Source organism: Symphalangus syndactylus, chromosome 1 (assembly GCF_028878055.3).
Source record: "Symphalangus syndactylus isolate Jambi chromosome 1, NHGRI_mSymSyn1-v2.1_pri, whole genome shotgun sequence".
NCBI classification, from domain to species: domain Eukaryota; kingdom Metazoa; phylum Chordata; class Mammalia; order Primates; family Hylobatidae; genus Symphalangus; species Symphalangus syndactylus.
In genome coordinates, this window is record NC_072423.2 from 118,683,310 (window position 1) to 118,702,633 (window position 19,324).

The 19,324-nt window shown below is 45.6% G+C and overlaps 1 protein-coding gene across 11 annotated transcripts in view; it reads right to left on the reverse strand.

The window, feature by feature from the left end:
* Window positions 1-19,324, reverse strand: part of TRAK1 (trafficking kinesin protein 1) — a 215,200-nt gene that overhangs the window by 17,544 nt on the left and 178,332 nt on the right. For all 11 annotated transcript variants that reach the window (XM_063611306.1, XM_055281439.2, XM_063611301.1 and 8 more), the window contains 7 exons: window positions 17,616-17,694; window positions 16,124-16,254; window positions 15,430-15,504; window positions 14,389-14,526; window positions 9,291-9,367; window positions 7,487-7,723; window positions 5,813-6,129 (listed from right to left, as the gene is read on the reverse strand). In XM_063611306.1, coding sequence (XP_063467376.1) covers window positions 5,813-6,129; window positions 7,487-7,723; window positions 9,291-9,367; window positions 14,389-14,526; window positions 15,430-15,504; window positions 16,124-16,254; window positions 17,616-17,694 — 1,054 coding nt within the window. The remainder of the gene's footprint in view (window positions 1-5,812; window positions 6,130-7,486; window positions 7,724-9,290; window positions 9,368-14,388; window positions 14,527-15,429; window positions 15,505-16,123; window positions 16,255-17,615; window positions 17,695-19,324) is intronic.

The window sequence follows — 19,324 nt, forward strand, 5'->3', positions numbered from 1 at the left end:
GGAGTCAAGGATGCCAGGCACCAGCAGCTCAGGAAGTCAAGACAAAAGAGAAGGGAACCCAGGCATGCCAAGATGGGAGGCGGTGGAGTGAGGGAGAGGCCCCGTGGTGTGCGCAGAGAGTCTGCCATTTCCAAACACCCCTTGGAAATAACTTCTCATGGGTAGATCTCAGCCAGGGAGGCTTGAAAGGAATTTATAAATGAACAATTTCAAATCCACTTAAAAGGAAAAAAAAGGTGCACACTGCCAATACATGTTTAAAGAGTTCTTAGACACGCACATCAAGGTTTATCCCAGTTTTAAGGGTTCGCGGGTATGATAGCAACATACTTAATCTGGATCTATTAAATATAAATAGAAAATACTCTAAATTCAAGAAAAAAAGAAATAGGAAAGAATGACTATAATGAAAGAGGGTATCACATATCTGTTCTCTCACTGGGTGCTAAGATGCATCTAGAGCAGTGTTCTCAACTAGGGACGATTTTGCGCCCTGTACCCCACCCCCGCAAAGGGCATTTGGTAATGTCTGGAGACATGTTTGGTTGTCACAGCTGTGAAGGAACGGCATCTAGTGCTAATGGCATCTAGGGGGTAAAAGCCAGAGATGCTGCCAAACATGCCACAACGTACAGGACAGCCCCCACAACAAAGAATGAACTGGTCCCAAATGTCAACAGGGCTGGGGTCGAGAAGCGTTGCTCTAGAGCTGTGGCTCTTAACTCTCAGATGTTTCGAGAATCTGAAGGAAGCTGTAGACCCACTTCCTAAAGGAAGCGCGCATGCTACCAACACCGTGCAAACAAGGCCGGGGCTTCGCAGACCTGCGGAGACCAGTTCATGGGCTCCCAAGTCCCAGATGCCACAGCATCACTGTGATTTTTTAAATTAAGCTTCCCTATATTGAGGCAGGCCTGCATGGCAGTTTGTTTTACATGTATTATACCAACTCACTCCTCGAAACCATCCTAGGAACTAAGTATGATTATACACTTTACAGATAGGGGAATGGTGGCTGCCTGAAGTTAGATAACTTTCCAAAGCCACTTAATTAGTGGTGGCATAGCCGGGGTTCAGAACTAAAGACCAAGTTTTCACACTGCCCACCCATCAAAACCCACAGGTCTGAGAACAAGAAGGACATCAGTGTCCCAGCTGCACAAATGGTCAGCAGCAGAATTTCCAGATGGGTGTCCAGGGCCTACCAGGAGATATTCCTGCTGATAGGAGTTCTCTGCTGTCCCTGGGGACTCCCATTCATACTACCTAACGGGCCCCAGTACAAATGCTCACTGGCTGTGCAGGCACATTCCTGATGACAAAACGGCACCATGAGAAGTTTTAAAGTAGCCACTGTACTGCCATGTTCAGTTTGGGACTGTACACTGGAGTCTGAGAAAGATGATGAGAAAACCCCAGGTACAATATGGCCACATCACCTTTACTTTTGGAAGGGAAAAGGGGGGTACGCCAATAGACTCTGGGAAGTGAAGAACCCTGGTAAGGAAATGCCAAACCCCCTCATCCTTCTGAAGGGGGTCTGAGATGTTTATAATTCACTGGGAAAGAACCCCGGGAGGCTGGAGGTCTGGGCCCTGACAAGAGTTTCATAGGCCTTTCTCCTCCACCTGTTCAACAGGCTGCCCCATCACTCCCTCTCCTCACCCGCTCCCAAGGATGGGCCAAAGAGAGAGAAATGAGGCTACAAAGGGTCTGCTGTTTGGAGTTAAGGAGGCCACAGAAATGCATGGAGTTACTTGCATTCTCTGACACTCCACAGCCAAGGAAATTTAGTGAAATTACAACTAAAACATTATGTGAAAAGACGCATCACGCTCAGATTTTTATCCCATGCCTTGGGCATCCTTTACTCATGTAAGAACAGCCAACTTTTATTGGGCTTTTACTAAGCGCCAGGTACTTTTCTGAGGTCTACATTTATAATTCACTTAATCTTCACCTTATTCCTGCTGTCTGCATTCTGCAGATGAGGAAACTTGAGTACTGGAAGGGAAAGTAACTTGCTAGAGGCTGCGTGGCTGGCAAGTGGCTTGACTGATCTGGGACTGAAACCAGGGCTGGCTCCAGTGTCCATTCTCTTAACTCTCAGCAGTGAGAGGCCTTACACATGAGAGCCTCCAAAACCTAGTCAATAACACACCTGAATGGCTTTCTAGATTCCCATGTAGGTGCCTTCTCAAACCTGACTGTGCTATTTCAGTTATGTCATGCTGTGGGGCTCACAGACTATCTCCACTCCTGGCTGGTTCCAAAGTCCCAGCAGGGTTTGCCAAGCCCGTCAACTGGGCAGAACACCTCATGCTTCACCTCCCTGCTGCTGCCTAAACCATCATGTGGGAATTCTACCAATCTCCTGGCTGCCTGGAGTCCTTCCTTTGACATAAGAAGGTATGTGAATTAAAAAATAAATATGAATTGCATCTTATTCAGAGCCCAAGTTACCTCTTTCTTTCCATTTCTCCAGCTCATTCCCCAGCCTGGCTTCCTTTACTTGCCAAACACTGTAATATGAGCTACCTCCCATTACCAACTCAAGACCTGCTCACTCCTCCCACCCACATTAAAACCAGGCGGGAGTTGGGCAAACAGGGCAAGGAAAGAGAGGATGCTTCATGTTCCTGGTTGGCCCCAAGATAAAGTTCTTTGGGAAAAGGGCAGGGACAGTGGAGAAAACATAACTATGGTCATTGCATCTTCCCCCCTCTGCTTTCCTTCCATACCCGAGTGTTCCAGCTAAAACATTTTCGTCATCAAAGGAGAGGAAACCCCAAAATCCACTGATGTCAGAGAAGCATCAGGGCTTAGATACTAGAATGAAACCTGCTGGATAATGTACAGCTTTGAAGTGTATCCTTTCCCTTATTTACATGTTATTTATTTGGAAATGCTACTTTGGTTACGATTAAGCAGAAAGGAAGTGCAAATTACAGGAAAAAAATACTGCCCGCCTTCGTCTTTTTAACACAGATATCTTTCTAGTTTGAATGGTTTGTTTGTTCTTCACCTGCTTAAAACTGGTAAGGTGAGATGAAGAGACAAGAGAGTGCTAGCACTCTTAAACACTTAGCTTTTTGGCTTTCACCATAAGCAGATGGCAAGATTAATTAAACAGGTAAGGGAGCCGGATGGAAAACACTGATTGGCTATCTGCTATGATCTCAGCCAACAGTCTCTACGGACCCTCACCCCAGGTACATTTACCTGGGCTGCTGGTGATTATGGGAATCTTATTAGCTTCTCAGTGAGCCAATAGAAAAAGATAATTTAAGAACATGACCCTAGTGCTGGTCCAGATCTCAACACTAGTAACTCAGCTCTACAGACCTGGATTGGAGCAAGCTTGGGAAGCCAACATTTTAATATGCACCTATTAGATGCCAGGTACAATATAAAATACTTCACATTTACTCCTCACCACAATCTGGTTTGCTGGCTATCAGCCTATTTCATAACCACAACTAAATAGCAAACAGGGCTCAAAAAGTGGGGTGATTTATCTAATGTCACAGTCAGAGCTATACTGAACCTAGCCCAGGTTGACTTCTGTGTCAGCATCCCATCTTATCATATTAAACATGGTAACACAAAAAATAACTGTGGAGGGGAGGGAAAAAAGAAAATACTGGTTGTAATAGCTAAGAAGTCTGAGCCAGGTGTGGTGACTCACGCCTGTAATCCTAACACTTTGGGAGGCTGAGGTGGAAGGGTAACTTGAGGGCAATGGTTCAAGACCAGCCTGGCAACACAGTAAGACCCTGTCTCTACAAATAAATAAATTAGCCAGGTGTGGTGGTGCACTCCTGTAGTCCTAGCTACTTGGGAAGCTGAGGCAGGAGGATTGCTTGAGCCCAGGAATTCAAGCTTGCGGTGAGCTATGATCACACTACTGTACTGCAGCCTGGGTGACACAGTGAGACCCTGTTTCAAAAACTAAATACATAAATAAACAGCTGAGAAGTCAGAGAACTACAAAATGGAGCCAAAAGAATCTGTATCATGAGGTTGTGTTATAGGCCACTGTGATAAGACAAATAACTTTTTTAATTGTATTGTTTTAGCCTCCTGGGTAGCAGAGCACTATAGATGAAATTCACCTTGCTAATCTAACAGGATTCCCTATTATCCTATTAACTAATCACAAAAATACTGCCAAGTCGCAAAATTAAAAGAAATAAAGATGAACTGGCTAAAAACATGTGCTTTGAAAATAAATTCAAAAACATATTCTTAGATGATCTAATGAAACACAGAGTCAAATATAGAAAGCAGACAAGACAGAGATGATAAATTCCAATCATCTTTGAGTGACAAAGGAGAAAAAAGAAAAGTAAGGCAGAAAGTAAAATTGCAGAAATGAAAGATTTTATTGAAGAACAGACACACTGTGGATCAGAAAACAATCACCAAGCTTACAACTAAATAAACAATTAAAAAAGAGTAAGCCATACCTTTTCTGAACTCTAAGAAAGACCCCAATTATACAATTTTAAAATAATAATAAAAACAAACTAGCCCGCCCTCTTCCTTTGGAGACTGTGGAACCCAGTCATGTCTTGGGTCTTTAACAAGCACAACCTTACCTTACAGCATGCAGTCTCACAGGGGCAATATTGCTCCCAAGAAGCAAAAGCAGGTTATTTTGAGGTAAACATAATTGGATTCTTTTTAATTTTAATACCACAGATGTATTGCTTATGTATTGTTTATATATACTGTATATGGATATACATATAGTACATAAACTATATATGTGGTATTAAAATGTCTTTGGGGGGTGATTAGGAAAAAACATCTAAGAGGGCTCCTTAGAGGGGACAATAATTTTTTTTAAAGTTGGGAAAGTTCTGCCTTACAGAAGTTCTGATTTGGCTTTGCATCATAAGTGTAACACAGAGTTTTAAAACACCTTCTCAAACTTATATGGCTTTCCAAATTAAGGAGTAAAAAATGAAAAATATGAACACTTGGTGGCTCTTGGCAGGGTAGTAGTAGGTAGAGGGAAAACATTTTATAAGTGCCTAAATCCAAAAAAAAAAAAAAAAAAAGAGGCTGGAGGGCAAGAGGGAGAGAGGGAAAGAGGAAGTTTTTCCCATGAGTTTAATCATCTGAGATGCCCCTGATACTAACACAGGAACTGACCCTGAGAAAGGGTGGCTTACGGAGGCACAAAACTCACTTGCCTCCATAGCCACCCCTTCCTGGGCTCCAAATTGTAGACTCTAGGAGCCGAGCTCAGAATATACTGCATCTGCCAAAAGCCACAACCTTGCTATATGAAGTTCAAATCAGAACACATAAGCCCACAAATCACATTCAGGTGGTTATGGGGAAAAAAAAAAGAATCCCCATTTAATAGAGTTTGCTTGGAATCTCTCCCTGACACCAAAACTGTGGAAAAGCTAAAGCATTAATTCTCTGCATTCCTCACACCCAAAGGCAAAACCTAATAATTTTTGAATCTGTTAGCAGTGCCTCTACCACCACAAAAGGTTTTTATTTCTGAGGTTCTAAAGGCAAAGGAAAGAACTAGAAGACCACAGTGCACATGCTTGTCTTTCCTTGGCGAGTTTGGTGGCCTATGTGTGCACTGTCACACCTGCCAGCCAGAGGGGAGGGACGGAGGCCTAGGCTGAGCGCCACCCTCAGAGGAACTCAAACCAGCAGCGCGGGTGGCTGTCACGGAAGAAAAAGGAGTAGGCGTGACAGAGGTGCCCCGCCTTCTGCAGGTGGATCAGGGACCACAGGGAGTCCCCCAGGAGGACAGAGAGGGGCCGAGGCCCTGCGCGATCACCTTCCAGCGGCTTCACGATCTGGAGCTTCTCAGGCAGGTAGGAGCGGCTGCTGAAGGACATGCCAGAGAAGCCGGTGAACTCGGAGAAGCGGGAGTGTGTGCCCAGGGACATGATGCTCTCAGTGGGTGTGAGGGAGCCGCTGCGCAGCTCGCCCTTCTCCGCCAGCTCCTGGAGCTTCCTCTCTTGCTCCTCCTCAAAGAACCTCCTCTCCGAGAGGTAGTTCTCCCGGCGCAGGGACAGCCGCCTCAGCGCCGTCTCCAGGTCATGGGAGCCTGGGGTGCCTGGCGTCCCTGGCTTCTTACTCCGCTCTTCGTTTCTAGAAAAAGAAAGGGGCATGAGGGTGGAACGCTAGCAGGGCTCCAAGGCCACAGAGGCCCGACTGCTCAATGCACAGCGGTGGACGTTCCCTAGGGCTACAGGATTCCCCATGGGAACCAAGGCAAGCAGTTGACATTTAGGCAACAGGGGGAAATAAATTTGTGTCCAGAACTACTCCCGCCAAGGGTCTTTTTTAGTGGGGTTGAGGTGGCGTGAGGACTAAGGCGGGATGAACATTTGCACACAGACTAAGTAAACTCAGTCCCTGTAAACATCTCCCTGAAGAATCTTTAGGAAGAAACCTGTAGGTTGCCGTTCCTGGCTACCAGAAGGATAATGGGTTTAAGGCATGCTTCTCTCTTCTCTTGAAGGAAAAGAGCCCAGACCTCAACTCTGAACAAAACCTGCTCTGATCAAGGAGCTTCCTATCTGTCTGTTCCAACTGGTTCGGAAGAATCAATTTTATTAAGTCAGAGGAAAAGGATGCACAAAGTGGACAATGGTGTGTGTGTGTGTGTGTGTGTGTGTGTGTGTGTGTGTGTGTGTCCAGGTTCTGCAGGGCTTCAGGACAAAGAGGAACTGACCATTCCTGAGGAAAGCCCAGTCCTGGGCACCTTGGCCCCACTGCACCCCACCCTCTGAGCCTTGTGACCACATTCTGGTCACAAGACAGACAGCTTGAGTCCTCCTCATCCTTTCCAACATCAAGCTACAAAAGGGTCACAAAACAAATGTCTATTCTGTAGCCTTACCGTGAAGATTAACAACAACAAAAAAATTCATTAATCCTCCCCCCAAGCATTTCACAGGAAAGCAGACTTTCTGGTATCATCTTGTTATACATCTTTAAGCTGATTAAAATACCATATCAAGGATAGGCATAGGCTCAGTGGGTAGGTAGAACAGATTTGGAGAACTGTAAGGTCCGCTTTTTTTTTTTTTTTTTTTTGAGACAGAGTCTTACTCCGTCACCCAGGCAGGAGTGCAGTGGTGCAATTATCAGCTTGCTGCAACCTCCACCTCCTGGGTTCAAGTGATTCTCCTGCCTCAGCCTCCTGAGTAGCTGAGATTACAGGTGCGTGCCACCACGCTCAGCTAATTTTTTGTATGTTTAGTAGAGATGGGGTTTTGCAATGTTGCCCAGGCTGGTCTCAAACTCCTGAGCTCAGGCAATCCTCCCGCCTCAGCCTCCCAAAGTGCTAGGATTACAGGCGTGAGCCACCATGCCCGGCCAGGTCTGTATTTTTTAGGTGACTCTCATCTACCTCCCTCTTAATAATTACTGAGCCTGCAGACAATCCATACTACCACTCCTCACCCCAAAACAGAGAAGTGAAAACTCCCAGCTTGCTCACCCCAGGTCGGCTGCCTCTGTTTCCAGAATGATGCTGTTGGTCTTGTTGTCGAGGACGACGTTGCCTATGTCGCTGCCGTAGAAGCTGGACCGGGGGGTGCTGACGCAGCTGGACAGGAGGGAGTTCATGGCCGAGGACTGGTTGGAGCCGGGGATGTTCATGGGAGAAGGGGTCAGAGATCTCTGCTTGACGACCTGGTTGATGTTTCTTACTGTCTCAAAGACACGCTTCTGGTGACTAGGGAGAACGCACGGCATCCGTGAGTGAGCAAATGCGGGCACGACCCTGGAGTTTAACCCTCCAAAAATGATCAACTGAGCCAAAAGGGCACCTGGCCTGTGACAAGTCCCCAAGCAGCCCGCTATCCTGTGCCTGCCACCTGTTTCTTAGGGTATTGGCTGCCTCCTTCACAATGCGAAAATTTGAGAGATTCAACAGCCACTAAATCCAGGACTCGGACGCATGGTTGTATCCTAAAGGTGATGCCAGCAAAAGTGAAATTGTGTTTCACATCCCTAAGGCTTAACCTACAAATAAAAATGCTTAAGTATGACTTCTGTCTCCTAGATTTCTTTTTTCATAATATTCACTAGAATACACACTGCAGCAGGGCAGTGTTCACTGCTCAGCACAGCAGAAATCAACCAATACTTGCAGAATGAATATTTGTTGAACATTCATATAAAAAAATGAAGACTTAAAGTTAGTCTTTCACTTCTATAATGAGATGATAAATACTAGATTTGTCTATTTTTGGAAAGTGTTATTTTAGGAGCAGAACCACACTTTGATGCTCATTTGTTCCCTTTTAAAGAGAAAGGGGTAGGCATGTTTTTACAATGGCCACTTCCTTCTGGGCTGCAGAGAGTGTCACACATATACCGAACCTCATTTGGACACTTGTCACTCCCAGGATCTCATTTAAGTTCTGTCTATGGAGTCTGGGTACACAGAAAACACAATGAAACCTGGTCCACAGGTTCCTTACAAACACCTTGGGGCAGGCTAAGTACAAAAGTTGAGGTAGGAAGAGAGATGGTAGAAGCTCATATCCCTAGGTGTATTCAGATGGAGATGGAAGTCTTGCACAAAATCTTTGAAGACCCCTCTGAATCTCACACTACGTTGATTTTAAATTTTTTAAATGTTTTCCACTGAAAGGAAAGATAAAAACGTGCAGTTATATCAAGACGAAGCTTGCGTTAAGAGAGATGGGAAAGACATCTCTCCTTTTCTAGGACTTTCTGTAAGTTCACAATTTATCTTTAAAACCTAAGGAGAAGAGGAGTACAGTGGCTCACAGGCCAGTGGTGGCCCACGCCTGTAATCCCAACACTTTGGGAAGGCCAAGGCAGGAGGATCACTTGAAGCCAGGAGTTTGAGATCAGCCTGAGCAACATGGTGAAGCCCCATGTCTACAAAAGATTTTTTTTAAATTAGCTGGAAATGGTGGCATGCGCCTGTAGTCCCAGCTACTCAAGAGGCTGAGGCAGCAGGATTACTTGAGCCTAGGAGTTCGAGGTTGCAGTGAGCTATGATCACACCACTGCACTCTGGTGTGGCCAATAAAGTGAGACACCCCATCTCTAAAAAATAAATAAATAAAAATTAACTAACAAAAGCTAATAAGAGGAGCTGAGGGATACTGTCAGCTGTGTTCTATTATTTCCCTTAATCTGGACTGAGAAGGACAATAGTCAATCACTGCTGGTACCCAGAGCCTCAACATTGCTAGGTTTTGAACACTGCACTGGTCACAAGCTGGTCTCTGGGAAGCTCAAAACTGTAAAAACTGTGGCCGTACGTGATGTCTGGAGACTCGGCCTCTTCCAACTGCAGCTCCTTGCGCATCGTTCCCTCAATCTCTGCTGCCAAGGAATCCTGGGAAAAGCCAGAAAGACAAATGTCAAGTGAGCGCCAATTCAAATGCTCTGTCTCTAAAAGAGGTATGCACCCAGGTGGGCCATGGAGAGTAAACCAAGGCATCAGAAGCTCACAGTCTTTCCACAACACAAACTTAACAGCACTCTCTGTTGTCAGAGACCCTGGCTGAGCAGTTGCCCAGGCAGGTTCTGAGTGTGGCAGCGCCACTGGGCACTGAGTATAAAGCTGCTGACTCATATGCCATTAGGTGTCTAAAAGCAAACCCTATGCTCCGTTGGCCAAACCATGGGGCTGCAACCATGGCTAAAAGATGGGATGCAGAACTTATGAGGGAGGGGTGATGTGTTCAGAATGATGGAGACAGGTGAATTTCCAAATACCTCTGAGCTTACAGTGAGATATGGCACCAGAGCCCACACAAGCCACACAAAGCTATTGTCCCCCTAGTCTACAGGGTCTGTCACACCCCCTCTGGGTCTAAGATTCTGACACCGAGAATAGACCAAGGGCCTCTAACTTCGGCTCCTGGGGAAGCCTTTCCCACCTCCAAAGGGCACTCTGGTTCTGTGCTAGTGAGAGGGTCTCTACATACATGACGTGAGTCATGCACACTGCCATCTCTAGGTCCCTGCTTTCATCCTCCCTGGCCTCCTGCAAGGGAAGTTCCTCTCACCGCCAACTATCCATGGCCCACCCATCTTTAAACAACCTGCCCAGGAAATGTAGGATTCCTGTTTCCACTAGGAATCTCACATTTTTTTCTGAAGCAGACACCAAACACAGTAAGTCTTTGCCGCTTTTCTCAACAGCTCACATATTTCTCTCTCCAGCTTTGTGGGTCAGGGGAAGGCTAGTCATTGATGGCTTCTCACTTCACCAATGGGCCAGGCCTCAAGCTGAGACTCAACATTAAAGGCTACCAGATGGATGCCCCCTCTCCTGTACCACTCATCACTCAGCACTGTAGGAGGTGGAGCCTAACACACAATCCCTTACACATGGTAGATACCCACAGGACCAGGTGTGTGCAGAAAAGCACCAGTTCAGCACCACAGGAGGACATCCATGGAGGATAACCTGAGGGGAAAGGCTAAATTCATGTTAAAACAACAGAACAACCTGCAATGATGGATGCGTCCTTTGTGCTGGGACATACGTACATGTGGAAACCACCAGCCAGGGGTGGCTAGTGAGCACAAGAAATAAGGCTAGTGACTGAGGACCTAAATTCGTAATTATATTTTAATTTAATTTATTTAAATTTGCACAGCCACATGTGGCCAGTGGCTTCCCAGCAGATAGCGCCTGGGGACTCCACAGTATCAACCTCAGCGGCTTCATGGTCCATGGGGATGCTCCAGTCTGGAGGCTGGAACCAAGTGGGGAGACTCCACAGGAGTCAGCAGGAAGCGAGATGAATGAAGGGCTAGCAGGCTTTTTTCAATCCTTGTTCACAAATATGCATTTTATTTTGTAATTATTACCCACAGATTGTCATTAAACATCATGTCTAGTAAGGACTTCCCTAGGTGAGTCTGACATCTTTTAAGCCAGCTTATTTTTTAATACTGTTATTCACCACATAATTTACAAATAGAGAAGAAAGGACCTTTATACACCTTAAGAAAAATGAAGTGTCAAATTATTACAGTCGGCCCTCCGTATCTGTGGGTTCCACTTCCTCAGATTCAACTAATCTTAGATAGAAAATTTGGGGGAAAAAAAAACAAAAAATAATACAAATTTAAAAATCGGTACAGTATAACAACTCCTTACATAGCATTTACATTGTATGAGGTATTACCAGTAATCTAGAGATGATTTTTTTGTATGTGGAAGGGCATGCATAGGTTATAAGCAAACACTATGTCCTTTCATATCAGGGACTTAGGCATTGAAGGATTTGGTATCTGCAGGGGATCCTGGAACCAATCCCCCTCAGATACTGAGGGATGACTGTAATTTCAAAGCCATACTGAGATAAAGTCACATGCAGGCTCTGTGACTTGTTTTTGGCCATGACCCTCTCCCCTCTGGCAATCCAGGCAAGTCTGTGGACTCCTTCTTGGAATAATATTTTTAGGCAAATAAAATTATGAGGATTATAAAAGAAGGCAGATATATATCAATATAACAACGTGTGTGTGTGTGTGAGAGAGAGACAGAGAGAGAGAGAGGAGAGAGGAGAGAGAAATGAGTTCACGACTGGTTACTGCTGTCATTTTGAAGTGGAGATCAGCATCTGTGGTGTTGTGAGGCATCTGTAACAACTGAAATGTGCCATAGGGCCAGGTGCGGCGGCTCATGCCTGTAATCTTAGCACTTTGGGAGGCCGAGACGGGTGGATCACCTAAGGCAAGGAGTTCGAGACTAGCTTGGCCAACATGGTGAAACCCCATCTCTACTAAAAATACAAAAAAAAAAAAAAAATTAGCCGGGCGTGGTGGCACATGCCTGTAGTCCCAGCTACTTGGGAGGTTGAGGCAGGAGAATCGCTTGAACTCAGGAGAGGGAGGTTGCAGTGAGCCAAGATCGCACCACTGCACTCCAGCCTGGATGACAGAGCAAGACTCTTCTCAAAAAAAAAAAAAAGAAGAAGAAGAAGAAAATAAGAAATGTGCCATAAAAATACCTGTAATTTCTAATGATGACAAAGTCACAAGCAATGCTAATATCACTATGACCTGGTGACCTTCATAAAGGAAAGAAATATCGAGTACAATTAGGAACTAATTTCACAGGCCCCCCCGAATTTCATCTGTGGATCCCAGATGAACTCCTGCCATAAGGCAAGAGAATTGGGAACATAGTTGTGCAAAAACTGCTACGCACTGTTTTATTCAGCGATTAGAACGGCTAGGAACAAAAGAGGCAGATCTGGGCATTCTGCATGATGCAATCTTTAGACTGCTTTAAATATCTTTAATGCATAATACACTTTAAAAATAGCTATCTTCAAAAACTGGGCTGTGCCAAGAGCTACAGAAAAAGGCAAACAAAAACTTTACCTCAGCAAATATGAAAGCTGAGAATCCCTCCAGAGGAAACTGAAATGCAAATTTCAATTCAACTTTTGTCATGCAATAGTTTAGTTTTCAAAGAGAGGTCTGTCCTTCAGAGTGGGGAAGGCAGTGGAGTGGATCCTAGGTGCCCAGGAAACAAGATGGCGCCAGGAGCTCACTGCACCAAGATGAGAAGCCAGGAAGGAGGGAACCCAGGCAAGGAGCCTGCGAAGCTATACAGGCCAGCGTGTGAGCCAAGTGTGGTTAGCGCTAGATCAGGGAACTTGGGGGACTGAATATTCTTTGCTGCTTTTACTGAGATTCCTAGAATCACTGGATCACCCATCTGTGCCCTGGAAAGCTGACTATGTTATATGTCTTTCTTTTTGCTTCCCTCAGATTTCAATGAAGCTTCTTGAGGCGGAGAGGGGGTGGTGGCTGTTCTAGCCTGACTTCCTCACTTTGATGTATGGGAGCAAAGAAGAAAGGAAATCATGATTTAGGGAAAGTGGGCCAGACAACAAGGAGTGGGGGACGGGGACAGTATCTGCTGGGGGTCAGCAATGGGGGCTGAAGGGAAAGAGCTCCAAGGAAAAGGCCAATTTCAGAAGGGACAGAATCTCACAAGCATTTATGCAGCCATCCGCTCCTAACTCACTTGGGGGAGTTTCTCTCAAAAGCTCTTCTCTCCTCAGAGAGCATTTAGCATTTCATCAAACCATGGAAATAGAGCTGGAATATACAGGAGTTCTTGAGTTTGCTCTTTAGGCCATCTGTCTATCTGTCCATCTATCCATCTAAATGTAACGTCTATTAAATGTCTACAATTCTACAGCATACCAAGCACTGTGCCAGGTACACAGTATTAAAAGAGGAAGGCGGAAAAGTTACAAAGAAGACAAGGTCCCCATCTTCCAGGGTATTTAGTCTGATGGAAGATAACATGAGGAAGCTCAATCCCTGATAACGCTTCCTTACAGTGCAATGATCAGCCAAGGGGTTCAGCCCTGTGCTGCCCAACTTCCACAAGGAAATTAACCTTCTGGAAAATCCCCTTCTCAATCGTGTTCCCCCAAAGCACATGAAGCAAATAAGGCCAGGGCTAAAAAAACAGACTGTAGTAAAATAACATGAATAATGTGGCTGGGTGCGGTGGCTCATTCCTGTACTCCTAGCATTTTGGGAGACTGAGGTAAGAGGATCACTTGAGGCCACGAATTCAAGACGAGGCTGGACAACAGAGTGAGACCCTATCTCTATTTTTGAAAGAAAGAAAGGAGACAGAGTGAGAGAGAGGGAGAAAATTACCAGCCTAAGTACAGAGAGAATTCTTTTTTTCCGATAACAGATACTGAAAGTCGCCAAGAGAATGATTAATAAGCATACAAAGAATCAGCAGAACTGAAATGGCATTTTAAAAATTCTGAAATGTTCTTCCACAATTTTGTGTGGCCAAAATAGCCACACAGTCCAATAAGGTCAAAAAAAAAAAAAAAAAAAATCAGCAACAGGTTGAGTATCCCTTATCCAAAATACCTGAGACCAGTAGTGCTTCAGATTTCGGGATACTTCCCGAATACATGCCAGCTGAAACATACCAATCTGAAAATCTGAAATCCAAAATGCTCCAATGACCAATTCCTTTGAGCATCATGTCAGTGCTCAGAAAGTTTTGGATTGTGAAGCATTCTGGATTAGAGACGCTCAACCTGTATGAGTCAGATCTTCCAAATACCTGAGGTTCCCACTAAAGCAAGTTCCTACTAAATTTATCTTTTAATGGCAGGAGTAGAAAAGACAACAGATTTAGAGGAACAGAAAATAAAGAACCAATTTGTCTTATGTAGTTAAGAAACCACCAGTCAGACTCAAGTGTCCTTGATTCAGACTCAGATCTGAACTGTACAATGAGAAGCGAACTGTAAACACCCAACTCCAGTGGCCAGAATGTCAGACACTGTGCTGCTATCACCAGAACCCCTCCTGTCCTCTGGCTGGGAAGAAAGCACAGCTCACCATGGGAAACAGGCCCAGCGAGTGGTAGCGCCGAGACGTGGTATTGGGCATGGTTTTGTTCCGGAGGTTCTTCAGCTCCTCCTGCGCCTCATGCAGCATCTCCATGCACTCTGCGTACTTGTCCTCCAGCTCACGCAGCTGCAGGCAGGAAAGACACAGAGGGTCAGGATCTCCTGAGCACCTAGGTGTACACACATCTGCCCATCCAAGGGCCAGAAAGACACAGCAATCTAACAGAGTTCCCAGCACGGGTGGAACCAGCTGCCCTGTGCGCCTGTGGCCAAATAACAGAATTTTCAAAGGCTTGCTTTTTCTTTGACTTGAGGCAAGCTTACAGACTCAGAAATCTTCTAAAATACAAACAATGGGCAAATGAAACAAAACCAACTTTATGCAAAAGAAAAATCAGGCTAGGAATGATGGCTTACACCTGTAATCTCAGCACTTTGGGAGGGCAAGGCAGGCGGTTTGTTTGGGCACAGAAGCTGAGACCAGCCTGGGCAACATGGCAAAACCTCATCTTTCCAGAAAAAACAAAAATTAGGTGGGCGTGGTAGCCCACACCTGTAGTCCCAGATACTCAGGGGGATCACCTGAGCCTGGGGAGGTCGAGGCTGCAGTGAGCCATGCTCATGCCACTGTACTCCAGCCTGGGTGACAGAATGAGACTCCATCTCAAAAAGAGAAAAAGAGAGAAAGAAAAAGAAAATCGTCACACCCATGTTTCAAGCCACACCTGTGAGATTCCTCTCCCAGAGTGCTCTGTGTTGTATTGTTTCATTTCTTTGAACATTTTTTGGGCACCTGCACGTGCCAGGCTCAGCTGGCATAGAGCCCTGCCACACAGGTGCCCATAACCAGTAACAGTGTCAGTGGGCACAGAATCAAGGTGCAACTGGGTTTACTCTCCCACGAATAAAAATGAAATGAAATTCAAAATAAAAACAGTAGTTGCGATGGACATGACTAAAGCTGTCCGGGAAGGCTAATCCACCTTCGCTGCAATCAGAGGCACTGAAGGAATGAGGGAGAGGTGCTCACCTCGGCTGTGAGCTGCCGCTGGGCATCCTTAGCAGCCCCCAGATGCTGGACAAGTTCTTCATTTTCCACTGTGCACTAAAGCATGGCAAAGATAGATCACTTTCTAAGATACCTAGTAAAAGTCCAACTTTTTCCCTCTTATTAACCTAATCCGTTATGAACTCATCACTTTCTACAAGGACATGCTCATCTTATACTCAAATTCTGCTTTTTATATAATTTTGAAGGTAAACTCTTTCCTATATCCACATTCATTCTCTATAGCCCACCGCCCCACCCCCATCTTCCAAAGCTCTCTGGAAGCATTTTACCCCACACTAAAAGAAAAGTCCATTTTGCTGCCTCTTCTTAAATCTGAAGAGGATACTGCTCTACTGCAGCACATACCTAGTGCACTGTGTAAAAACAAATACTAGACTAGATGATGCATAAGTTAAACTGCAAAAGTCCATATTTACTACATCTTTTTAATGAATTCCATATAATTTTAGGAGATAAGAGGCCACAAATAAGACTCGTCACCGATTCAGGGTAATCAGTTTTATACTACTGAGTCCACTAAGCTTTTTCTGCAAAGAGGCAACACGAACTGCTAAGATATGAAACTAAAGAGCACTGTCTTCTGGAGTAAATGTCCCTTCCCCATCTCAGCATGGCCATTGTTTTATCAGCCAGATAAACAGAGAAGCCTTACAGCTTTTGCCTTTTTCTGCAAATCAACTATTTGCGATAGCAGGTGTGTGATCTCCTCTTGCTGGCGGGCAGCATCTTCCGTCTTCTTGGCCAGTTCCTCTGAGATACTAGCAATCTGGACATTGGCATCCCCTTTGAGAAAGAAACAACAATCATGAGAGGAAGTCAGAAAACCACACATGCAGACCCAGAGAGAATGGTTTCTTTGTGGTTTGCACAAGAAAAACCACCCTTACTAAAAGACAGGGTAGAGTGGGGAGGGTGCAGGAAGGAACTCATAGTGACCATTTTCCCATATGGAGAAGCAAAGCAGCTTCTTCAGGGCTCAATCAGTTATGAAAAAGAACCTCACCCCATTAGATAGCACTCCTGAGCTCAGTGTAGGGTCCCTAGCCCACCAACCAAGGCTGTCTCCCCAGAACAAATCAGGGAGGCTCCAGTGGTCAGATAGAAAGTGACAAAACATGAGTGCATCTAGCCAAATCCTCACATTCCACACATGAGCAACCCATGTGACTAAACAGGAATCCCCTGCTGCACCCAGTTCTAAAAAGGAACTACTGACTGCACAGCGCAATTTCCTTGGCATTTTCAACCCATATTCAGAGCCATAACTCACTTGACTAGATTTGAACATGAGGTGTGTTTCATTACTTAGTATTTTGCTGAAATGCAAAATACTTAGTATTTTGACGAAATGCAAAATTCTTAGTATTTTGACCTTTGGTCTTAACTTGTAAACTTAAAATGAAGAGGAGGAGAGAAATATTTATTTGCAAAGGTGAGAACCCTGGCTTCAACTTCCACAAATCAAATTACTAGGTAGTAAGCTGTTCTTCCACATTTTCAACACAGGTTTCTGTAGCTGGGCCTAACTTAGGCATTAAAAAATTCCAATATTCTGGCCAGGTGTGGTGGCTCACGCTTGTAATCCCAACACTTTGGGAGGCCAAGGCAGGTGGATCACCAGAGGTCAGGAGTTCAAGACCAGCCTGGCCAACATGGTGAAACCATGTCTCTACAAAAATACAAAAATTAGCCAGGCATGATGGTGGGTGCCTGTAATCCTAGCTACTACTCGAGAGGCTAAACTGGCAGAATCGCTTGAACCTGGGAGGCAGAGGTTGCAGTGAGCCAAGATCGCAACCACTGTACTCTAGCCTGGGTGACAGAGTGAGACTCCATCTCAAAAAAAAAAAAAAAAAAAAAAAAAAAAAAAAAAAAAAAAAAAAAAATCCAATATTCCAGTATAAAGCCAAAATTAAATTTAAATATCCACCTCAGTGATAAACTGAGATAATACATAGCTGGCAACTTAGCACTAAATAATAGAGAGGGGGTGCCATGGAAGGTTGGGGAGGCCTCTAGTTTTAAGAAAAATGCTGCTGAGCCGTAGACTGGCAGGAGACTGCACTTTAGCAAGGCTGACGCAAATCTGCCTAATCATGACAGCAGATGCAAGGAAGTAAGAAGACAGCAGTGCAGGGACATACTCAGCTCCTTCACGCAGTCGTTGACCAGCTGCTGCTCCTTCTCCTCATAGGTGATGGTCTCTGTCTTCAGCTGGCTGGCCTGTAGACAAGACCCAGGTCAGAGGCCCTGCATTCTCACCTGGCCTGGTGGTGCAGGCAAGGGCTGAGGCATAAAGCAAGGGCTAACCAGGGTCTGGGAAGCTGCCCTCAGCATTCCCCCACCTGTCACCCATCGTACCCTCAAATACAGAAAGTCCATCTGAATTCCCGGCTTAATGGATGTGCACTCTCAAAGCTGAAAACCTGAAAAATGCATACCACTAGAGGGAGCCACACAAAGCTACGGGCACAGGCGCTCTACAGCTTGCTCTGTTAAAAACACCGCAAACACCACCATCCTATCATTGTATCTGTTATTTGTGGCTGTCCTGGCTCATAAATATGGATGCTTTGTGACCCACACAGTACCTAGGACACTATCCTGCCCACAGCAGGCATCCTAAGGATAACCACACAGGAATGGCTAACACCTACTATGTGCCAGGCACTGAACCATGAGGTCCCAAGTTGGAGTTAAACCTGCTGTGTTCAAGCTTAGTAAGAACAAGGTCCAACACAAAAGCATTAAAATGCAGAGGCACAAGAGCCATCCCAGGACTCTGGACAACTTGTCCTGGCTGAAAAGGGTGGGATGATAGAGATCTGAAGGCCCAAAGAAGAAGACCCGAGACCAGGTGCAGTGGCTCACACCTATAATTCCAGCACTTTGGGAGGCCGAGGTTGGAGAGCTGCTTGAGCCAAGATCATGCCACTGTACTCCAGCGTGGGTGACAGAGCAAGACTCCCATGGAAGAAGGAAGGAAGGAAGGAAGGAAGGAAGGAAGGAAGGAAGGAAGGAAGGAAGGAGGGAGGGAGGGAGGGAGGGAGGGAGGGAGGGAGGGAGGAAGGGGAGAGAGAAAGAGGGAAAGAAAGAGACAAAGCAAGCAAGCAAGCAAGCAAGAGCCCCAGTTAGACAGAAGTGTCTCTGAGCCCTCAGTCCTGGCCCCAGAAAATCATTACACTTCAGAAAATGGATGTGGGGTAGCAAGAATCTGTAGCTGGGATCAGATTCCCTCAGCTGGCTTTGGGTGAGTTGCTGGGCGCCCAGGGCTGGAGCATTTACCTGGGGCAGGTGCTGGAAGAGGTAGCACTGGACTCAGAATAGGGAGCACAGGGCTGTTGCCTTGCTCAGCTACTGGCTGGCAGAGGAAACCTGGGCAGACTTCTTGGTCAGTCTGGGTTTACATGACCCATCAGTGAACAAGGTGCTGGAAGAGGTGAGGTCTAACAGAACAAGACGTGCAGAAGAGCATCTTGTTCAGACAGGACATGAAGATCTTACCAAGGTGTGGGCAAGTTCAAGTTGACAGACGGTCTGCACTATTAAGGGGCTCTCGGGAACCCAGGGCCAGCCTAGGTGGGCACACAGCTCCAACCTGACACACAGGGGCCTGATAAACAGGGCTGTACTGTACCACACCATACCTTGGCTAGAGGACAGAAATCACCACTAATTAAGACAAACAGTACTAAATTTGCACGTATCGGTGTTTCTAGAGAGGGGCAGTGGGTGAAGGCGAAAAACAAGGGGTTTAGAGTCACAGACTTGCAAATCCTAGCTTTGTCATTTACTCACTCGAATGACCTTGGATTATCAAAACACCTAGCAGCCTGGAGCCCACTGTTCCAAT